The sequence below is a fragment of the Emydura macquarii genome, unplaced genomic scaffold (genome assembly GCF_026122565.2).
Source record: "Emydura macquarii macquarii isolate MOO-44397 ecotype Brisbane River unplaced genomic scaffold, CSIRO-AGI_Emac_v2 contig_1987, whole genome shotgun sequence".
Taxonomy (NCBI): domain Eukaryota; kingdom Metazoa; phylum Chordata; order Testudines; family Chelidae; genus Emydura; species Emydura macquarii.
Window position 1 is genome coordinate 13,860 of NW_027132124.1, and position 20,170 is coordinate 34,029.

At 48.2% G+C, this 20,170-nt stretch overlaps 3 protein-coding genes across 3 annotated transcripts; all 3 read left to right on the forward strand.

Moving 5' to 3' along the window:
* The first annotated feature begins 7,200 nt into the window (after nucleotides 1–7,200).
* Nucleotides 7,201–8,148, forward strand: LOC137159891 (olfactory receptor 52R1-like). The gene has a single exon (XM_067558361.1). It carries the CDS (start codon nucleotides 7,201–7,203, stop codon nucleotides 8,146–8,148), a length of 948 nt encoding a protein of 315 aa, XP_067414462.1.
* A 477-nt stretch (nucleotides 8,149–8,625) lies between these two features.
* Nucleotides 8,626–9,502, forward strand: LOC137159890 (olfactory receptor 52K2-like). Its single transcript, XM_067558360.1, has 2 exons — nucleotides 8,626–9,154; nucleotides 9,342–9,502. Exons 1-2 carry the CDS (start codon nucleotides 8,626–8,628, stop codon nucleotides 9,500–9,502), a joined length of 690 nt encoding a protein of 229 aa, XP_067414461.1.
* An 8,757-nt stretch (nucleotides 9,503–18,259) lies between these two features.
* Nucleotides 18,260–19,207, forward strand: LOC137159892 (olfactory receptor 52M1-like). Its single transcript, XM_067558362.1, has one exon. It carries the CDS (start codon nucleotides 18,260–18,262, stop codon nucleotides 19,205–19,207), a length of 948 nt encoding a protein of 315 aa, XP_067414463.1.
* Nucleotides 19,208–20,170: the final 963 nt, after the last annotated feature.

The following is a 20,170-nucleotide window of genomic DNA, read 5'->3' on the forward strand; positions in this document are numbered from 1 at the left end:
TGAGCAGATCACAGCTCCTTGCACGGCTTGGTGACTCACGGGGCAGCCATTACTCATATTCTTGCAGAGGTGTGCACAGGAAGAGATATCTGGGCGCTAGGAGTTTCTTCTGTGGCCCCATTGTGAGAGCTCAGTGTCCTTGACAGACCATCAACACATCACTGTCTGCCCTTCAGATACCTTCTACCAGGGGGCGTTACCCAGGTATAAAACAGCAGGGTAAGATACCAGTCCATGGCCAATATCCATAACATCAGATAGGAAGGAGATCCACATGTATAAACAGGAAAGTCATGCTTGGCAAATCGTAACTTTCCCATTGACACCCTGCATGACAAGCTTTGTCCAAGATTTGTTGCAACTGCACAACAGGGATAGAAATGGTCACATTCAATCAGAGCATCACACCATGTTCTCATCCCACGAGGGTGCTACAGCTGCTACCATCTAAAGCTGGGACGTTGCCCAGGTTGTAGCAGGGCAAGCGGCTGGGACACTAGAGCCACGGGAGGACGGGAAGAGCAGATAAAAGCATGTCTGGCTGTCCAGAGAGAGGAGAAAAGTGTTCTGTAAAAGTGAGGGGTGGATGTCCAGGACTGTGGCTGTTTCCCCCAAGCGCAGCCAGAGCCTCCTGGGCATTGAACAACCTGCCCAGCCAGGAGTCTTTTTAGAGGCTCCGTGTCTTCTGGGACTAGCCCAAGGACAGCCCTCCTTGCTGGGATTCAGGCCTGTGCTATCGCTGATATTTACACAGTGCTGCCGATGTACTCAGGCCTTTTTAGAACATAAAAGCAGATTTGACTTTTTAATCTTGTGAATGCTGCAGTAGTGTGTGGTAGCAGAAAGCACTGCCACCCGGACTATGCCTCTTCTGACATTCCCACAGCGCCACCTGCTCCGGAAGGGTTCCAGCAGCTTTACAAACCAGAAATAGGATCCGTTGCACCCACTTCTGAGGGGGAACATGGCAGCTGTTTAGCAGCACACAGTTCCCCTACAGTACACAGTTTAGAACAGGACAGGAAGAGGAATTTCTTTTGAAACAAGGTGTTCATTTCATGTGTCCAGCCCAATGCAGCTTGAGTCCTTCATGGGAGGCGCTGGGCACAGTTGATTACAAAGAAGAAGAAGAAAAATATTGTATCCAATCAACAGTCCAGGGTGATTCAGTTTATCCAAGTTGAAATTTGACCAGGACTTTGGGGTTCCCAACGTCACTTCTGCTGCCATGTAAGATTTTAGTAAAACGATCAGGGCCTTAGTTTTACATTGTGTCTGGAAGTTATTTTGAGCAACCCACATACACCAGCACAGGCCATTCATTTGTGGACTGATGGAGAGGGAAGGGTCATCAGCAAAATAAAGGTGACATGTCAAACAGACGTGATTTCTTTTGTTAGGTGATAAGAAATTTGGTGGATAAAGGTAACTGGGGAGATGTCAGAGACTTAGACCATTACAAGGTGTTTGATTTAATACCACATGATATTCAGATTAATAATCTAGTGCTAGACAGAATTACTGATCTCTGAGCCATTAGCAACAGCCCTGTGTGTTAGCAGAAAGTGTCCATGTCTCTCCTACATCATCTTTTTCCAGATCTGCCTGTCTGCTAGCTAGCCATCCATTCCAGGCATTGACAGGGCGTCAGACCCTATTGAGATCTAGCCATTATCCCTGCTTCTCTGACTAATTAAGGACAATGTTTAAATGTACACAAGTACACTGAGTAGCCAATTCCTCTCTGACTCAGCAGAGAGCCTGGGAGTTCTCCTCTCCCTTTGGGAAGGACCCTTAATTGCTGTTTACTCCGACAGATGGATAAAGAAAACAGATGCGCAGAGATGGAGAGACATTGGCTGGTGTCTCCTGTCTGCAGCCTAGGAACCCCCACTGGGATTGCCCAGAGCTATATTATAAACCCGTTTCCATCCTGCCTGGGGCACTTGCCCTGTGTCGGCTCTCGGCGTGGGATGTTGTTGCAGATGCTGCTGTGAGAGAGGTGTGGGACACGGCTACCTGACGGGGGGAAGACACTTACAGCTCAAAATTCACAGGTACCCATCGCTTGCTGCGGAGCGCACTGCTTGACAGACCCCAGGCAAAGTGGGCAGGACGGGATAGAGAACACGTCTATGGTACTTTCTGCTCCACTCAGCCAGTAAACATCCCTGGCCCTTTCCACAGGTAATGAGTTTGCTCCAGTATTGCTGGCCACAATGCCCCTCTTCGCTATTGTCTAGTTTGCTGTGCCCCCCAGCTGATGCCCCTGGGAGCAGGAACTGAGTAAAGAGCTCAAGAATGAGCTGTGAGCTAATGCAGAATCACCTCCTCCCCTGGCACTTCGGGGGTCTGGTTATAACAGGGCTGGAATGGTGGGGCTCTTACCTCACTCTTTTCTGCCTTAAACTTTCAAATAATCACTCAGCCGGAAGCAGACGCCCAGCATGGGAGAGTTCAGGCCAAACAGTTCAAGTCTGGCAAACTTGTAAGCCACTGACAATGCGGTCTGGTCAGTGTCAGTGTCAGACAGCCTTCACTAACGGGTGCCACCAGCGCTGCCTGCAATGGCCACACCATGTTGGAATCCCGTTCAGCTGAGCTCTTTGCCCCAATAATATCTGTGGACAGGAGTTCCACAGGCCCAATACGTGTTATGGAGAAAATTTACTTTTATCAATTTAGATTTTTAGACTTAGTTGCCACCTCTGAGGGAGATGGATTATCTACGCTGATGGGAAAACCCCTCCCCTCTGCGTAGATAGTTTCTGCAGTGAAGTGCTACAACAGAGTCACTGTAGCATTTTTAGTGTTGACAAGCCCTCAAGCATATCTTCCAGAGAAGCATCCGCTCTTTAGAAAGGGTCTTGCTGTGCCTTTCACTGCTTGATTAAAGAGCCTGTTATTACCCATGGTTTTCTTCCCATGAGAGTAAATTTAAAATAACATCTCCTCTTGATTTTCTTTTTTGATAAGTTAAATAGATGAAGGTTTTTAAGTCTCCCTCTGTAAGGTATTTTCTCAGTATCAGTTTCACCAATGCCATGTAAAGAGATAAAATCATTCCCCTCCTCCCACTCACCACTCCCATTTGTACATTCAAGGATCACATTAGCCCTTTTGCCACAGAATCACACTAGGAGCTCATGATGAGTTGGTTGTCCACTAAGATTGTGAATCATTTTCATAGATACTGGTTTAAATTATACAGTCTCCTATTCTGTAGGTCGGGCCTGCATTCCTTCTTCCTAGAAGATAGTTTTGCTGTATTAAAACATTTGCTTTCAATGGGCTGCTTTGGGCCCAGCTTACCAAACAATCCAGATATATCTGTCTGCCTGCCTTGTCCTCAGCACTTTAACCTCCTTGCCAAGGTTTGTGTCATGCACAAATTTTGCATGGAATGATTTTATATTTACTGCCAGGTCACTGATGAAAATGTGGAATAGCATCGGGCCTAGAACCGATCCCTGCAGCACCCCACTAGACATACCTCCATTCACTTACAGTGGTCCATTTACAACTGCTTTCTGAGATCTGTCCATTAGCGAGTTTTAGTCCATTTACCATGTGCTCTATTGCTAGTGTATAGTGTTAATTTTTAATCTGAATGTTTTGCCGAATTAAATCAAATCTCTCACAGAAACCAAAGTTTGTTGCATCTATGCAGTTCCCTTGATCAACCAAACTTGTACTCTCATTAAAGGATTAAATGATTTTTTTTGACAAGACCAGTTTTCCATAATCTCTGTTGGCTGGCATTAATTCTATTCCTACCCTTTAATTTTATTTCAATTCAATCCCATTTTTTCCATTTTCCATTGTTTTGCCCAGGATTGATGTCAGGCTAACCAACCTCTAGTTACCTGGGTCATCCCGCTTGCACTTTTGGAATATTGCAATCTATTAGCACACTTCCAGGCGTCTGGAATTTCCCCAGTATTTCAAGATTTATTAATAATGTACTTAAGTGGGCTGGAGGATCTCCTCAGCCACCTCTTTTACCCACTGGTGCAAGTTTTCCAAGCCTATTCATTTAAAAATGTTTATTCTCTAGTAAATGCTGTTTAACATCCTCCTTGATTGTTAATGGATTGGAAAGTATTTGATAACCTCACGCGGTATCAGTATATCATACTGCTTTCTCCAAATACTGAGCAAAAATATTTATTGAACATATGTACCTTTTCTGCAACATTAACAAGTTTTCTTTCTTCCTCTGGTAACTGGCCCGAACATTTCCTAGGATTTCTTTTGTTCTTAATTTACTTGATAATTTCCTTTTTGTTATCTTTAACCTGGCCAAACATGGATTTTCCCCTCATGTCTTTAACATCTGTTGTCCATTTTCATAAGTTCCCAGTTCTATTGCTTCCTATCTGTTTACCCTTTTTCAATATGTTATATATTGCTTTTTTCCCCCTAATTGCTGCCTTCATATTACTACTGAACTGGCCTTTTAGCCCGAGTTGTCCACTTTCATGATTGTGGAATTGTGTTTTTTTTTGCAATCTAATAAACTCTTCTTAAAGAACTCCCAATTTTCATTCACATTTTTCTGTCTCTCCACTTATGGCAGTCTCCCCATAGCCTGTCTCTGAAATCCCCTATGTCTCTGCTATGTGCTTTATAGAGACTGGGTGACCAAACCAGAGTGCGTACCCAGAGCGGGATATTCTCCATCCCAATTCTTAGGCATCCAAACATTTTCTTTGTTTTGGCCACTACTGTGCATGAGCAGCTGTTTCCATTGAGCTGCTACCAATAATGCCCAGGTCTTTTCCTCCCGGCCCATGTCTTGGCAAATGCTGGGTTTTTTCCACTCTCAAATTTTCAGCAGCTTTGAGGGTGAATGGCATTAGTAGGGCCCGTTGCTTAGAAGACATTTCTCTGAATAATTAAAATGTCCTTTTCCTGTGTGTGCCGAGTGACCGATCTGCTTGTAGCCGAGGGTTTCCTTTTATCCTTCATTTCTCGTGTGATGTTTTTGTAAGCAGGGTCTGAGTGGCCCTCCCCTACTGAGCCAGCTGAAAGGGGGGGCACTGTATTTCCTTGGGCCCTGTATCTGCATAGGGACACCTAGGTGCTCAGAATGATGGGAAATGGTCAGTTTGGCTGGTGGTGGGAACAAATCACTTTTGTGTTAATTGCAGGGGGAATGAAATGTTGCCCCCCCCCCCACTGTATGAACAAATGGCAGCAGAATTGTGCTGAGCCTGTTCTGTGAAAGATTCACACACATCTGAATAGGGCTCAGAGAGCGAGGCTTTCACATGCCACAGCACCCTGAGAGCGGCAGGTAGGGAACAGGCTGATTGCACAGGCTCTGACTAAGAGCTGCCCTCAGGCATGGTTTGACTACCTCTTCCACTGTTCAAGGATAGAGTTATTGTGATTCCTTTTGGAGTCTTTTGTTTTGTTAAAACCAGGGACTTCATTCTGCATCAGCAGCAGGGTTTCCCCACAAACAGAGAGCTGAAATCACTGAAGGAACTGGGAAAACGTTGAAAGACTGGTCAGCAAAGGAGGCTAGCCGAGCCCGGCAAGGGGCAGGAGCCAGCAGAGAGGGAAAGCCGAGACCCGTGACTGACAGCCAGTGAGGGCTAGCCGAGCAGGGTAAGGGCCAGCAGAGGCGCTATTGTAGCCTAGTGATCGGCTGGCGGCGGGAGCCAGAAGAGGGGGTTAGCGAGCCCAGCAATGGGAGGCGAACATTGTAGCTAAAATGGTCAACAGGCGGTAGGGCAGTGAAAGCGAGAAGGGAGAGGAGAAGGACATGCCCCACGTATTCGGGTGGGGCATTTCTGCTCAGGGTTTTTCTGTTTGTGAATTCTGTTTGCACTGTTTTCCCAAACCTGTGCAGAGTTACTTCCTTCCTTGTATTAAAAGGTTTGCTCTCTACACTCAGACTCTGTGCTGGAGAGAGGGGAAGTGTTGCCTTTTTGGGGCGCCCAGGGGATAGTGTGTGATTTCCAGGGGCCTGGCTGGGGGCTCGAGCCAGCTTGGTGGTGTATCATTGACAGAGACCCCTAGATATAGAACTCGGCCCTTGCTGCTGCTGACTCTGTCTGGCAGAAGGGTTACACTGTAATTAACAAACATGTCATATCATAGATACTCACTGAATGCGAAATAGAGTTCAATGGTCAGGTTGTAGAAGTATAAGGCTGATCAGTAGGTAGAAGGGTTCATTACATATTGGAGGGCTGAAATGCAAGACCTAGAGGCTGAGGGCTGGAAGATTTTAGCTCAGCTATTTTAGGTCTTAGCTATAAGAAAAGATGACATAAATAAGTGACCCAAGAATAGCCTGATGCCGTAAGATTATGGGCAAAGATGTACGAAGGGGTGAAATTATAAAAAAAAATCACCGGTAGATTAATTTATTATCCCCAAAATGCTTTAGAAGCAGATTTCTCTCTAGTATGTGCTTTAAAAACAGGGTACAGGTTCTGCATCAATGCTAATGAGATTAAAGAAACTGGACACAACCTCTAGAAAACAATGTACCTCAAGTTTCTGGGGACATCAGCCCAATAAGAAGAAAGAGGGTTGACATTTTCATACACCTGCGCAGAATGTCAGTATGGTCAAAGATCATAGTATAAAAAGACTGTGTCCAGACTGGGAAAATTGAGTTTTTACGGGAAGACTCCAGCCGGAAACATCCTTCTAGTGATGATCAATCCATGAGAGACCCGTAAGACACTAACACAAACTGCATGAGTCTGTCTGTACCTGTAACTGTGTGTGGATGGATCTAGGAGTTCTATATGCTGTGACATTCCTAACTTCATTGGTAACTTTCATAACCTTGATATAAGATATTACACCTTGTTCCTCTGACTGTCTGTGTTCCTTGCTTGGTCCTTCATGTGTTCCTGTGAGCTCTGGATCTAAAACAAGCAGAGGTAACTTTGTTGAACTTGAGACTGCAGCCACCAGAGCTGAATCCATAGATGTTGAAAAACAACATCACTAAATTTACCTTCAATAAAAAAAAAAAAAAGGCTACATGCTTCCACCCCAAAAAAACTGCACATTGTGCATGTAGCGCCTCATTTTAACACTGTCTCTCCATCCAGGCATTTGCACTGCGAACATCATCCTAGATCCTGGGCACATAAACGAATTCAGGGGGAACTACAGTACATACAGGAGACACGGTTCTGCCTCAGAGTTGGAAACCTTCTCCCCTACGCCATGTCAGATTCCAACACAACCATCTTCAACAACCCTTCCTCCTTCATCCTGCTGGGCATTCCTGGGCTGGAGGCGGCACATGTCTGGATCTCCATCCCCTTCTGCACCATGTACGCCATAGCCGTCTTGGGGAACTTCACCATCCTGCTGATCGTGAGGATGGAGACGAGCCTCCATGCACCAATGTACTATTTCCTCTGCATGCTGGCTGTCATCGACCTGGTCCTGTCTACGGCCACTCTGCCCAAAATGCTGAGCATCTTCTGGTTCAATTCCAGGGAGATCGAGTTCAGTGCCTGCCTCACCCAGCTGTACTTCATTCATTGCTTCTCAGTGATGGAGTCTGGGATCTTTGTGGCCCTGGCTTTAGATCGCTACGTGGCCATCTGCGATCCCCTGAGACATTCCACCATCCTGACAAACGCTGTGGTGGCCAAGATCGGCCTGGCCGTGCTGCTGCGGGGTGGGCTGCTTGTACTTCCCTATCCCTTCCTGGCAAGGAGGTTGCCCTACTGCAGAACCAACGTCATCACTCAAACGTATTGTGAGAACATAGCATTGGTGAAGCTGGCCTGTGCCGACATCAGAAGCAGCAGCTACTATGGCCTCTTTGTGACGTTCTTAGTCAATGGGCCAGATATGTCTTTTATCACCTTCTCGTATACTCAGATCCTCAGGGCCATCTTCAGTCTCCCCACAAAGGACGCCCGGCTCAAGACTTTTGGTACTTGTGGCTCCCACCTCTGTGTCATCTTAGCCTTTTACATCCCAGCTCTCTTCTCCTTCCTCACGCACCGGTTTGGCCACAATGTGCCTCTGCATTTCCATGTCATCACTGCCAACATGTACCTCCTGGTGCCCCCCATGCTAAATCCCATCATCTACGGGGTGAGGACCAAGCAGATCCGGGACAGGCTGTTGCAGCTCTTTACTCATAAAGGGATCTAAAGTTTTCTCCTGGTGCCCTGGCTCTCAGACCGAGCTTCATGAAGAACTGGCTGGTGACCTGGCACCGGGCACTCCTTCCTAGATCTCTTACAGTACAGTCAAAGAGACATTAGAGCCTTCCCTGCCCTTTAAAAACACAGAGACTGGATGAATCAGAGAGACAGAAGAAGCTGGGTCAGGAGAGAGGCACAAGGGAAGGCGAGGGGACACTTTGGTTGCACGGCTACAGCTGCAGCAGAGAGTCGGACTCCAGCCAGAGGAGAAGCTGGACAGGCTGTGAGTTGGTTGCAGTGCCCAGCTGTGGCTCGTGAAACGTGGCCTTTCCTGCAGCTCCCAGCAGAGCGTGTCCTGCAGGGGTGGTTTAGGGTCCATGGGCAGCCCTTTCACATACACCATGTGCCTCTGTGTTCAACCCTTTCCTTTTCTTGGCAGGTGACGGCGATTCCCTGTGGCTGAAAGCACCCACCACCTCTCCCCATGTTGGCTCCCTCCAACACCAGCACTATCTGCTCTTCCTCTTTCATCCTGCTGTGCCTGCCAGTGACGGAGCATGAGCACCGCTGGATCTCCATCCCCTTCGGCTCCATCTACATCACAGCGCTGCTGAGCAACGTCGTCCGGCTGTTCATCAAAGCAGAGTCCGGCCTGCACGAGCCCACGTCTCTCTTTGTCTCCATGCTGGCCCTGACCGACATCGCCCTGTCCAGCTCCGCGCTGCCCAGGATGCTGGGCACCTTCTGGGTCAGAACCTGTGTGATCAGCTGTGCTTCCTGCCTGGCCCAGATGTTCCTGACCCATGTGCTGTGTGTCGTGAAGTTGGGCAAGCTGGTGGTCATGGCCTTCGACTGCTATGTGCCCATCTCTGCCTTGCTGCGATACACCTCCATGCTCACCGGCTCCGTTATCGCTAAGCTGGTGAGGTGGCTGCTGTTCTGCCACTCCCGCATCATCTACCACCCCTACTGCAAGCACGTGGCCATGGTGACGCTGTCCTGCGGGACAGCAGGCCCAACAACCTCTACTGGCTGGTCTTGTCCCTCGCCGTCATCAGGTTTAACCTGGGCTGCATCTTCCTGTCCCACACCCTGATCCAGCTGCCGTCCCACGGATCCGGCAGAATCCCTCAGCACCAGAGGGGCACATGTGGGCATCATCATCATCCTCTAGACCCCCAGGCTCTTCTCCTTCCTCAGCCACCGCTTTGGCCACAGTGTCTCTCCCCAACGTCCACATCTTCCTCTCCAACCTCACCCTGCTGGTGCCGGCCATGCTCAACCCCCTGGTCTATGTTGCCAGACCCAGCAGATCCGACAGGATGCTGAGGACGCTCCGCCTGGGGGAGGATGCCCTGTAGGCGTGTGTGGTGACCATGGGAATTGTGGCTTTGTTTGTACCACCCATGTGCATGCCACCATGTCCCTGGGGCTCTATGTGCTGCCGTCGCTGTGCGGGAGAGGGAATGAGAACTGGCGGAGTGTCACCCAGCCTGAGCGGGTACGAAGGGGCCATGAGGAGCTGAATACAATCTACACAGGACTGGGGGATCCTGGGTGGATGGTGGACGAGCCGAGGGCTGGGCCGCCGGGCAGACTGACATATGAACACAAGGTGGCGGAACCAGAGCCAGAAGGCTGGGGGAGAACAGGTTCTGCAGGGCGTGACTCTGAAGAGACGGAGGCTCAGACACCGAATAAGGGAGAGTTGTGTCCAGAGAGAGTGAGGATGGATCCCAGAGAATCACGGCTTGGCACAGCCATTGCTTCTTCCAGCAGGGAGCTGCCTGGAGCTGGGCTTTTCTGTGTAACCACAGGCCTGTCTCATGCTGTACCCAGGCGATGAATAAATGCTGCCTTGCTTTGAAACAGCTACCTGGTGTCAGTGCAGATCCTCCCGGGTGCATTGCTCCCCAGGACGTCTCCGTCACACTCCGGAGCCTGACCTCACTGAGACGCACTGTTGGGAGCCCTGGGGGCAAGCAGGGGGTGCTGGATGCCCCATGTCTAGGGTGGAGTCCTGCGGCCGTATAGCCGGCCTGTGCGGAAGATGTGGACGCTAGGGGCAGGGCTAGCCCCTCCCTCCACATCCAGATGCTCTGAGGTCTGCCAGCTGAGACCCAGATGATGTGCAGGCAGCCGCGGGGCTCTTATCCCCAGGGTGGGCCTGGCCACTACCAGGTGACATCAGTGCCCCAGCCACACCTTTGTCCTGGTGCACTCAGACCGTTGGAGAGCGTGCAAGGTCTGGCCAGGCTGGACTCAGTGTGTCGCTTTCAGCACGTGGCTGGCTGCAGCTCCGGGGAGACATGGAGGGGCATACCCCCGAGCACTGCGTACCCCAGATGCCAGCCCCTTGCACGGCAGTCCCACCGCTCACACCAATGCAGAGATACAGCGCCACCAGTCCAGGGGGACAGATCCCACAGCTGTCCTGGGCTGGATGAAGGGTCAGGAGAACTGGCTGCACACCCAGGAGGGAGGGGAGTTGTTGCAGGGTCGGTTGAAGGGAGAGAGATTGAGCCGCGTAGAGTGATCAGGAACGTGTATTCGGTTACAGCTTCTTGTGCATTCGTTCCCTTTGCCTCACAGCCAACAAAGTGAGCCCCGAGTTCACCACTTTACAACTTTTTATCTAGACTAATATGTAAATGCACACACATCTACAGCGCCCCATAAACCCTGACTGGGTGATATCAATGATTATAAAAAATGAATAGAGAGGTCTGAGGAAGAAGAGAGAACACTCTTCTACTGGCTAGGGGGAGGAATGAAAGGGGAACATAGCCTACTCCTATTACAATACCATACCTATCGGGTAGGTCTGTCCAGCTCCAGACACTGCTAGCTTGTTATTTTCCTCTCCATCCCTAATGGAACTTGGTTTGCACATGGTTATTGATTGTTTAATAAATGGCCCTTTTAGCCCAAGTTTGGTGGAGGACATTTTGTGTAAATCTTAACAAACTAGCAGTGTCTGGTGAGGCCCGAGGGGAAGGCAGGGAAGGCGGGGAAAATCTCAGTGGACTCTAAAGAGAAATCGCCAAGCTGGGAGATGGATCCGGCTGGGATTGCCTCCTGGGAAAGCTGTGGCAGTAGGCATGGGCCAAGCAGACGTGGAGGCCATCCCTGGCGCAGGGAGATGGGAGCTCTCCTGCCGCGGGAGCGGGGCTCCCCAGATGCACCTGAATGGCGGGGCTGGGCCAAATGAGGGTGAGGAGAGGACCCCTACAGCCAGGGGGCTGGGGAAGGCTCTTGGACTGGGGATGGGCTGGTCTGGGAGGGCTTGGACTGGGGAGGTCTTGGGGCTTTGAGGACTGTTAATACGGCAGCTGCAGGCAGCTCCCAGGCAGTTAATGAGTGCTTATTTCCAGTCTCAATCACCTTCCAGCCCCTGGGTCATGTCTGACCTTTGTCTCTGTAACCCGTCAGCCAGGCAGAGCCAGCAGCAGCAAGGGCCAGTTCTATATCTAGGGGTCCCTGTGAATGATACAACACCAAACTGGCTCCAGCCCCCAGCCAGTCACCCGGAAATCACACACCATCCCCTGGGCGCCCCCGAAGGCAACACTTCCCCTCTCGCCAGCACAGAGTCTGAGTGTAGAAAGTAACCCTTTCAATAACAGGAAGGCAGTAACACATCCCTGGTTTGGGAAAAACAGTGCAATCAGAATTCACAAACGCCATGAGCAGAACCTCCCCACCCCAGAGTACGTGGGGTGTGTCCTTCGCCCCTCGCTTCTCGCTGTCCCCTGCCCTACCGACCGTAGCTGCACTGTCTAGCTCTCGGTTGGTCGTAGGGCTCAACCTGGCCTCCTCTCCTCAATCCCACTCCCTGGGGCCTCAACCCCCCACCCCTCTGGCTCTTGTCACCTCCTTGATGCAGGTCACAACTTGGCCCCTTCTGTTGACTGTCAATCTCTCAAAGTTTCCCCATCCCTTTAGTAATTTCAGTTCCAGTGATTTCAGCTCCACATTCATGGAAAACCCTCTGCTGACAGAGAAGTACGGGCCTTGCTTTTAACAAAACAAAAGACTTCAAGAGAAATCATTAATTCCACCTTTTACCAGTGAGAGCCAGTAGTGAAACCCTGCCTGAGAACAGCCCTCCTGCGGGAGTGGTGCAGTCTCAGTAGGAAGACACCCCACCCCACTGCTTTCACACTCTCTGTGACATCCGAACGCTTCCTTTATTGAGTTCTGTTCGGGTAAGAGGGAATCTTTCATCAGAACAGGCTAAGCATAGTTCTGCTGCCATTTGTTCACACAATCGGAGGACAGCATTTCATTACCCCTGCAGTCAACACTACAGTGATTTGTAACCCAGTCCCAGCCAGGCTTACCATTTCCCATCATGCTCAGCACCTAGGTGTGGTTATGCAGATATAGAGCCCATGCAAATAAAGTGCCCCCTGTTTCTGCTGGCTGATCAGGGGAGGGCCACTCAGACCTTGCTTACATCTGGACACAAAAAAGAAGAAGAACACTGTAGCCAATCAACAGTAAAAAGTGACTCAGTTTACCAAAGTTAAAATTTTACCAGGACACTGGGGTTAACAACATCACTTCTGCTGCCATGTAAGATTTTAGTAAAGGGATCAGGGCTTGAATTTTACATTGCATCTGAAAGATATTTTGAGCAACCACATACACCCACACGGCCATTTCATTGTGGACTGATGGAGAGGCAAAAGTCATCAGCAAAATAAATGTGACAAGTCAAACAGACGTGATTTCCTTTTTTAGCCGACAACAAATCTGGTGGCTAAAGGTAACTGGGGAGATAGATGTAAGAGACTTAGACCGTTACAAGGTGTTTGACCTAGTACCACATGACATTCAGATTAACAAACTAGCGCTAGGCAGAATTACTGATCTCTGAGCCCTTAGCAAGAGCCCTTTGTGTTAGCAGCAAATGTCCATATCTCTCCTGCATCATCTTTCTCCAGATCTGCCTGTCTGCTAGCTAGCCATCCATCCCAGGCATTGACAGGGCGTCAGACCCTATGGAGATCTAGCCATTATCCCTACTTCTCTGACTAATTGACGATCATGTTTAAATATACACAAGTACACTGAGCAGCCAATTCCTCTCTGACTCTGCAGAGAGCCTGGGAGTTCTCCTCTCCCTGTGGGAAGGACCCTTAATTGCTGTTTACTCCTACAGATGGATAAAGAACACAGAAGCGCAGAGCTGGAGAGACATTGGCTGGTGTCTCCTCTCTGCAGCCTAGGAACCCCACTGGGATTGCCCAGAGCTATGTTATAAACCTGTTTTCATCCTGCCCGGGGCACTTCGCCTGTTAGCTCTTGGCGTGGGATGTTGTTGCAGATTCTGGTGTGAGAGAGGTGTGGGACATGGCAACCTGACAGGGGGAATCCCAGGGAAGACACTTAAAACTCACAACTCACAGGTACCCATCACTTGCTGCAGAGCGCACTGCTTGACAGACCCCGTGCAGCGTGGGCAGGACGGCATAGAGAACAAGTCTGTCGTCCTTTCTGCTTCGCACAGCCAGTAAACATAACTGGCCCTTTCCACAGGTGATGAATTTGCTCCAATATCACTGGCCACAATGCCCCTTTTCGCTATTATGTAGTTTGCTGTGCCCCGCAGCTGATGCCTCTGGGAGCAGAAACTGAGTAAAGAGCTGAGGAGTCAGCTGTGAGCACTTCAGAGGTCTGGTGGTAACGGGGCTGGAATGGAGGGGCTCTTACCTCACTCTTTTCTGTCTGACACTTGCAAATAATCACTCAGCCGGAAGCAGACGCCTGGCATGGGAGAGTTCAGGCCAAACGGTTCAACTCTGGCAAACTTGTAAACCACTGACAGTGCGGTCTGGTCAGTGTTAGTGTCAGACAGCCTTCGCTAACGGGTGCCACCAGCGCTGCCTGCAATGGCCACGGCATGATGGAATCCCATTCAGCTGAGCTCTTTGCCTTAACATTAGCTGTGGCCAGGAGTTTAACAGGCCAAATAAGTGTTATGGAGAAAATTTTCTTTTATCAATTTTAGATTTTCAGACTTTCAGTTTCATTGAATGTTCACTTTGTGCATTATGAGAAAGTGTAAATGTGAGTGCCTGGTCTACTTTCTTTACTAATAGACCCATGGGGTTTAAGTCCAGAATGGACCATTACATCATCTATTTTGACCCTCTGTACAACGCCAGCCATTACCTATCACCCAGTTACCCTTGTATTGAGCCCAATAACTTGCATTTGACTAAGACCCGGTCTACACTAGGATTTTACATTGTAGAATCATAGAAACACAGGGTTAGAAGGAAGCATAAGCGTCACCTAGTCTAACCCCCCGCTAAGATGCAGGATCTGCTGTGTCTAAACCATCCAAGAGAAGAGGCTATCCAGCCTCCCTTTGAAAACTTCTAGTGAAGGAGCTTCCACGATCTCCCAAGGCAATCTGTTCTATTGTCCCACTGTTCTTACCGGTAGCAAGTTTTTCCTGAGATTTAAACTAAATCTGCTATGCTGCAGTTTGAACCCATTGCCTCTTGTTCTGCCCTATGTAGCAAAAGAGAACAAGTATTCTCCATCTTTTTTTTATAGCAGCCTTTCAAATATTTGACGATTGTGATCATGTCCCCACTATATCTCCTCTTTTCCGTACTAAACATACCAAGTTCTTTCAGCCTTTGCTCATATGGCTTCTATTCCATCCCTCTGAGAATCTTTGTCCCTCGTCTCTGGATCCTTCTCAGTTTCCCCACATCCTTTCCACACATTGGTGACCAAAATTGGACACAATATTCCAAATGAGGGCTAACCAGCACCTACTACAGCAGGACTATCACCTCCCGTGACTTGCATGCGATGCATCTGTTAATGCAACCCAAATTTGAATTTGATTTTTTTGCAACAGCAAAGAAATCCACACTCTTGAGAGATGTAGTTACATGAACTGAACCTCCAGTGTAGACAGCATGAGGTTGATGAAAGAATTCTTCCATTCACCTACCTACCACCTCTCCGGGGGATGGATTACCTCCGCTGATGGGAGAACCCCTCCAGTCTGCGTAGGCAGTGTCTACACTGAAGTGCTACTGTGGGGCCACTGTAGCGTTTTAAGTGTAGACAAGTCCTCAAGAATATCTTCCAGAAAAGCATCCTGTCTTGATGTGAAGACATGAAGTGTAGGAGAATTCACCATGTTCCTTCACAGATTGTTCTAACCATTACTCACCCTCAGTGTTAAATTCCAGTTGGAAATAAAGACTAAATGTTTATCTGGCTTCAGCTTCCAGCCATAGGATCTTGCTCTGCCTTTCTCTGCTTGATTAAAGAGCCTGTTATTCCCCAAAGTATTCTCCCCATGAAAGTATTTGTACAATCAAGTCTCCTCTTCATTGTCCTTTTAATAAAATAAGTAGATTAAGCTCTTTAAGTCTCTTTCTGTGAGGTATTTTCTTAAGCCCTTGGATCATTTTTATGGCTTTTTTCTGCAATTTTTCAACATCCTTTTGGAAATGTGGACACTAGGAGCTGATCTACACTTACTTCGCGATGCGTAGTTTGTGTAATTCACGTTGACTGCTCTGCTTCCCTTCTGCGTCCTGTCTACACTGCGCTGCGCCGACGGAAACAGCGTTCCTATCGATGCAGTGCTATGCTTCTTGAGGGGGTGGATTTACTCAGTCGACTTCCTGATCGATTGAGTGGGTCTATACTGACCACTCAATTGATCCAGAAAGATTCATCTGGCTGAGGCGAATTTGCAGCCATCAGTATAGACATGGCCTAGAACTGGATGCAATATTCCAGCCTCAGTTTCACCAGTGCCACAGACAGAGATAAAATCATTCCTGTCCTTACACTGACTACTCCCGTTTATACATCACATTAGCTCTTTTTGCCACAGCATCACACTCGGACCTCATGATGAGTTGGTTGTCCACCATGACCCCTAAATCCTTTGCAGGGTCACTGGTTTCCATTACGGTCCTTTATTCTGTAGGTCCTGGCTGCATTCCCTCATCTTAGATAATTGTTTTGCATTTGTCTGTATTAAAACATTTTCTGTGAATATCCCCAGCTTACATAACAATCCAGATCCATCTGTCTGCCTGCCCTGTCTGCAGCACTTTAACCTCTCTGTCAAACTATACGTTGTCCACAAATTTTGCCTGGTGTGAGATAATATTTACTTCCAGATCACCGATGACAATGCGGAATAGCATCGGGCCAAGAACCGATCCCTGCAGCACCTCACTAGACACACCCGCATTCACTGATAATGGTCCATTTACAACCGCTTTCTGAGATCTGTCCGTTAGCCAGTGTTAGTCTATTTAACATGTGCTCTATTGCTAGTGTATGGTGTTAATTTTTGTATCTGAATGGTTTGCCCTACTAAATCAAATGCCTCACAGAAACTGAAATCAGTTGTATCTGTGCAGTTCCCTTTATCAGCCAAGCGTGTACTCTCGTTAAAGGATGAAATGGGTTTGTCTGACAAGACCAGTTTTCCATAATCTCTGTTGACTGGCATTAATTCTATTCCTACCCTTTGTTTCTATTTCAGTTTAATCCCATATCTGCTTTCCATTGTTTTGCCCAGGATTGATGTCATGCTAACCAACCTATAGTTGCCTGGGTCACCCCCCCCTCGGCCTTTTGGAACATTGGCAATCTATTAGCACACTTCCAGGTGTCTGGAATTTCCCCAGTATTTCAAGATTTAATAATAATGTAAATAAGTGGGTCGGAGGTTCTCCTCAGCCACCTCTTTTACTTACTGGTGCATGTTTTCCAGGCCTGTTCATTTAAACAGATTGATTCCCTAGTAAATGCTGTTTAAAATCCTCCTTGATAGCTAATGGACTGGAAAGTATTTCATAATCTCATGTGGTATTTGTACATCAGACTCCTTCTTTCCAGATACAGATAGAAAATATTTATTGATCACATCTACCTCTTCTGCAAAATTAATGAGTCTTCTTAACTGGCCCGTATGTTTGCTAGGATTTCTTTTGTTCTTAATTTACTTGGTAACTTCCTTTTTTTATCCTTAGCCCTGACAAACATGGATTTTACCCTGATGTCTTTAACTTCCATTGTCCTTTTTCATAACTTCTCAGTTGTATTGCTTGCTCTTTAGTTCCCCTTTCCCTCTTTTCTTATATATTGCTTTTTCCCTCACTAATTGCTGCCTTCACTTTGCCACTATATTGAAATTTTTTGGGCTTTATAGATAAAAATGCACAAAGAGCGGAAAAGAAGAAAAAAGTTAAATGGAAGATAATTTTTTATCCCAAAAAAAAAATGTTTTATCCCAAAAAATCCCAAAAAAATCCCAAAAAATTCTCTTAAAGCATTATTCTCTCCTATATGTGCCTTAACAGGTTTTACGTCAATCCTAATTAGCCTGAACGGAAGTAGACACAATCTCTAGGAAACAGGGTACCTCAAGTTTTGGAGACAACAAACCAGTAAGGAAAACACGGCTGACATTTTCATGGACATGCGCCGAATGTGGGTATAGGCATAGATCATAATATAAAAAGGCAGAGCCCAGATTGGGAAAACTGAGCTTCCTACAGGAAAACTCCAACAGGAAACATCCATCTACTAACGATCAGTCCACGAGAGACCTGTCAGACCCTAGAAATAGCTAGGAGCAGGTGAGTATGTCTGTACCTGTATCTGGTGCGTGGATAGATCTAGGAGTTGTATATGCTGGGACATTCCTAATTTTGTTGGTAACTTTAATGAAATTGATATAAGATATTAGACCTTGTTCCTGTGACCGTCTGTGTTCCTTGCTCTGGCCTTCATGTATTCCTGTGAGCTCTGGAGCTAAACCAAGCAGAGGTCACTTTGTTGAACTTGAGACTGCAGCCACCAGAGCTGAATCCACAGATGTTGTAAAACAACATCACTAAATTTACCTTCAATGAAATAAAAGGCTACATGCTTCCCCCTGAGAACAGCTGCCCCTTGTGCATGTAGCGCCTCATTTTAACTCTGTCTCTCCATCCAGGTATTTGCACTGTGACCATCACCCTAGATCCTGGGCACATAAAGGAAGTCAGGGGAACCTACAGTATATAGAGGAGACACTGCTCTGCCTCACAGTTGGACATCTTCTCCCTTACGCCATGTCAGATTCAAACACAACCGTGTTCACCAACCCCTCCTCCTTCATCCTGCTGGGCATTCCTGGGCTAGAGGCAGCACATGTCTGGATCTCCATCCCCTTCTGCGCCATGTACGCCATAGCCGTCTTGGGGAACATCACCATTCTGCTGATTGTGAGGATGGAGCAGAGCCTCCATGCGCCCATGTACTATTTCCTCTGCATGCTGGCTATCATCGACCTCGTCCTGTCTACATCCATCCTGCCCAAAATGCTGAGCATCTTCTGGTTCAATTCCAGGGAGATCGATTTCAGTGCCTGCCTCACCCAGCTTTACTTCATTTATTGCTTCATAGTGATGGAGTCTGGGATTTTAGTGGCCCTGGCTTTGGATCGCTACGTGGCCATCTGCAATCCCTTGAGACATTCCACCATCCTAACAAACACCATCGTGGCCAAGATCTGCTTGGCCGTGCTGCTGCGGGGTAGCCTGCTCGTACTGCCCCATCCCTTGCAGGCAAGAAGGTGGCCTTACTGCAGAACCAACATCATCGCCCACACATACTGTGAGCACCTAGCCGTGGTGAAGCTGGCCTGCGCCGACATTCGGAGCAGCAGCTACTATGGGCTCTTGGTGACATTCTTGGTGATCGGCCCGGATGTGTGTTTTATCACCTTCTCCTATATTCAGATACTCAGGGCCATCTTCAGTCTCCCCACAAAGGAGGCCCGGCTCAAGACTTTTGGTACCTGCAGCTCCCACCTCTGTGTCATATTAGCCTTTTACATCCCATGTCTCTTCTCCTCCCTCACGTATCGGTTTGGCCACAATGTGCCTCTGCATTTCCACGTCATAACTGCCAACGTGTACCTCTTGGTGCCCCCCATGCTAAATCCCATCATCTATGGGGTGAGGACCAAGCAGATCCGGGACAGGCTGCTGCAGCTCTTAACTCATAAAGGGACCTAAAGTTTTCTCCTGGTGCCCTGGCTCTCAGACCGAGCTCCATGAAGAGCTGGCTGGTGACCTGGTGCGGGGACTTCCTTCCTAGATCACTTACAGGATGGTGAAAGAGATATTAGAGCCCTCCCTGCCCTTTAAACACACCGAGACTGGATGAGTCAGAGAGAGACAGAAGAAACTGGGTGAGGAGAGAGGCACAAGGGAAGATGAGGGGACTCTTTGGTTGTAGGGCTCTGGCTGCAGCAGAGAAACGGACTCCAGCTGGAGGAGAAGCTGGAATTGCAGGAGGTGGATCCTAGATGGTCTAGTAGGGTCAGACCAAACCGCAAAGACAGCTCCAGGGTTGTGAGGACACTGAGGGAAGGAATAGACTGTAGGTGTTGTATTGTTTTTACCTAGATCTGGGTGTCTGTGTTGTTGTTTAAATTAGACATGTAGCCCTGCAACCGGTGTCTCGTCTGACACCTTTGTGCCTCTCTCCTGCCCCAGTTTTCTCTGTCTCTCTGACCCATCCAGTCATTGTGTTTTTATATGGCTGGACCATATCTCATCTCTGGTCCCTCTTCTGGGGAGGTTCAATTCCTTCCAAGCCCCCTCAGCAGAGAAGCTGAAGAAAAATAGTTACTCCTTTTCTCTGCCCAGGGAAGATCTCGTTAGGTGCTAATAGTCTTTAATGACCAGCCTGATTATAGACAGAGGCCTCCACCCCAGCCTCCTGTCCCTTAGCACAAGGAGAGTGAGTCCAAAGACCAAGATACAGGTGGTTCACACAATCAGAAGTGAGTTAACGAGTTGTACATAGACTGATTCATCGAACTGTGACGCTGTCACAGCACACGCCAGGGAAGGCTTTAATGTCTTTTTGACTGTTCTGTACTTGATCCAGGAAGCAGGGCCCTGCACCAGGTCACCAGCCGAGATGACATTCAATGAAATATTCTCCCCCCTCTGTGGGCCATGATTTCAAAT

Coding starts and splice junctions, on each gene's coding strand:
- LOC137159892 (XM_067558362.1), top strand. CDS start 18,260: ATGTCAGATTCAAACACAACCGTGTTCACCAACCCCTCCTCCTTCATC.
- LOC137159890 (XM_067558360.1), top strand. CDS start 8,626: ATGTTGGCTCCCTCCAACACCAGCACTATCTGCTCTTCCTCTTTCATC. Junction 9,155..9,341: donor GCTGTCCTGCGGGACAGCAG/GCCCAACAACCT, acceptor CTCCTTCCTCAG/CCACCGCTTTGGCCACAGTG.
- LOC137159891 (XM_067558361.1), top strand. CDS start 7,201: ATGTCAGATTCCAACACAACCATCTTCAACAACCCTTCCTCCTTCATC.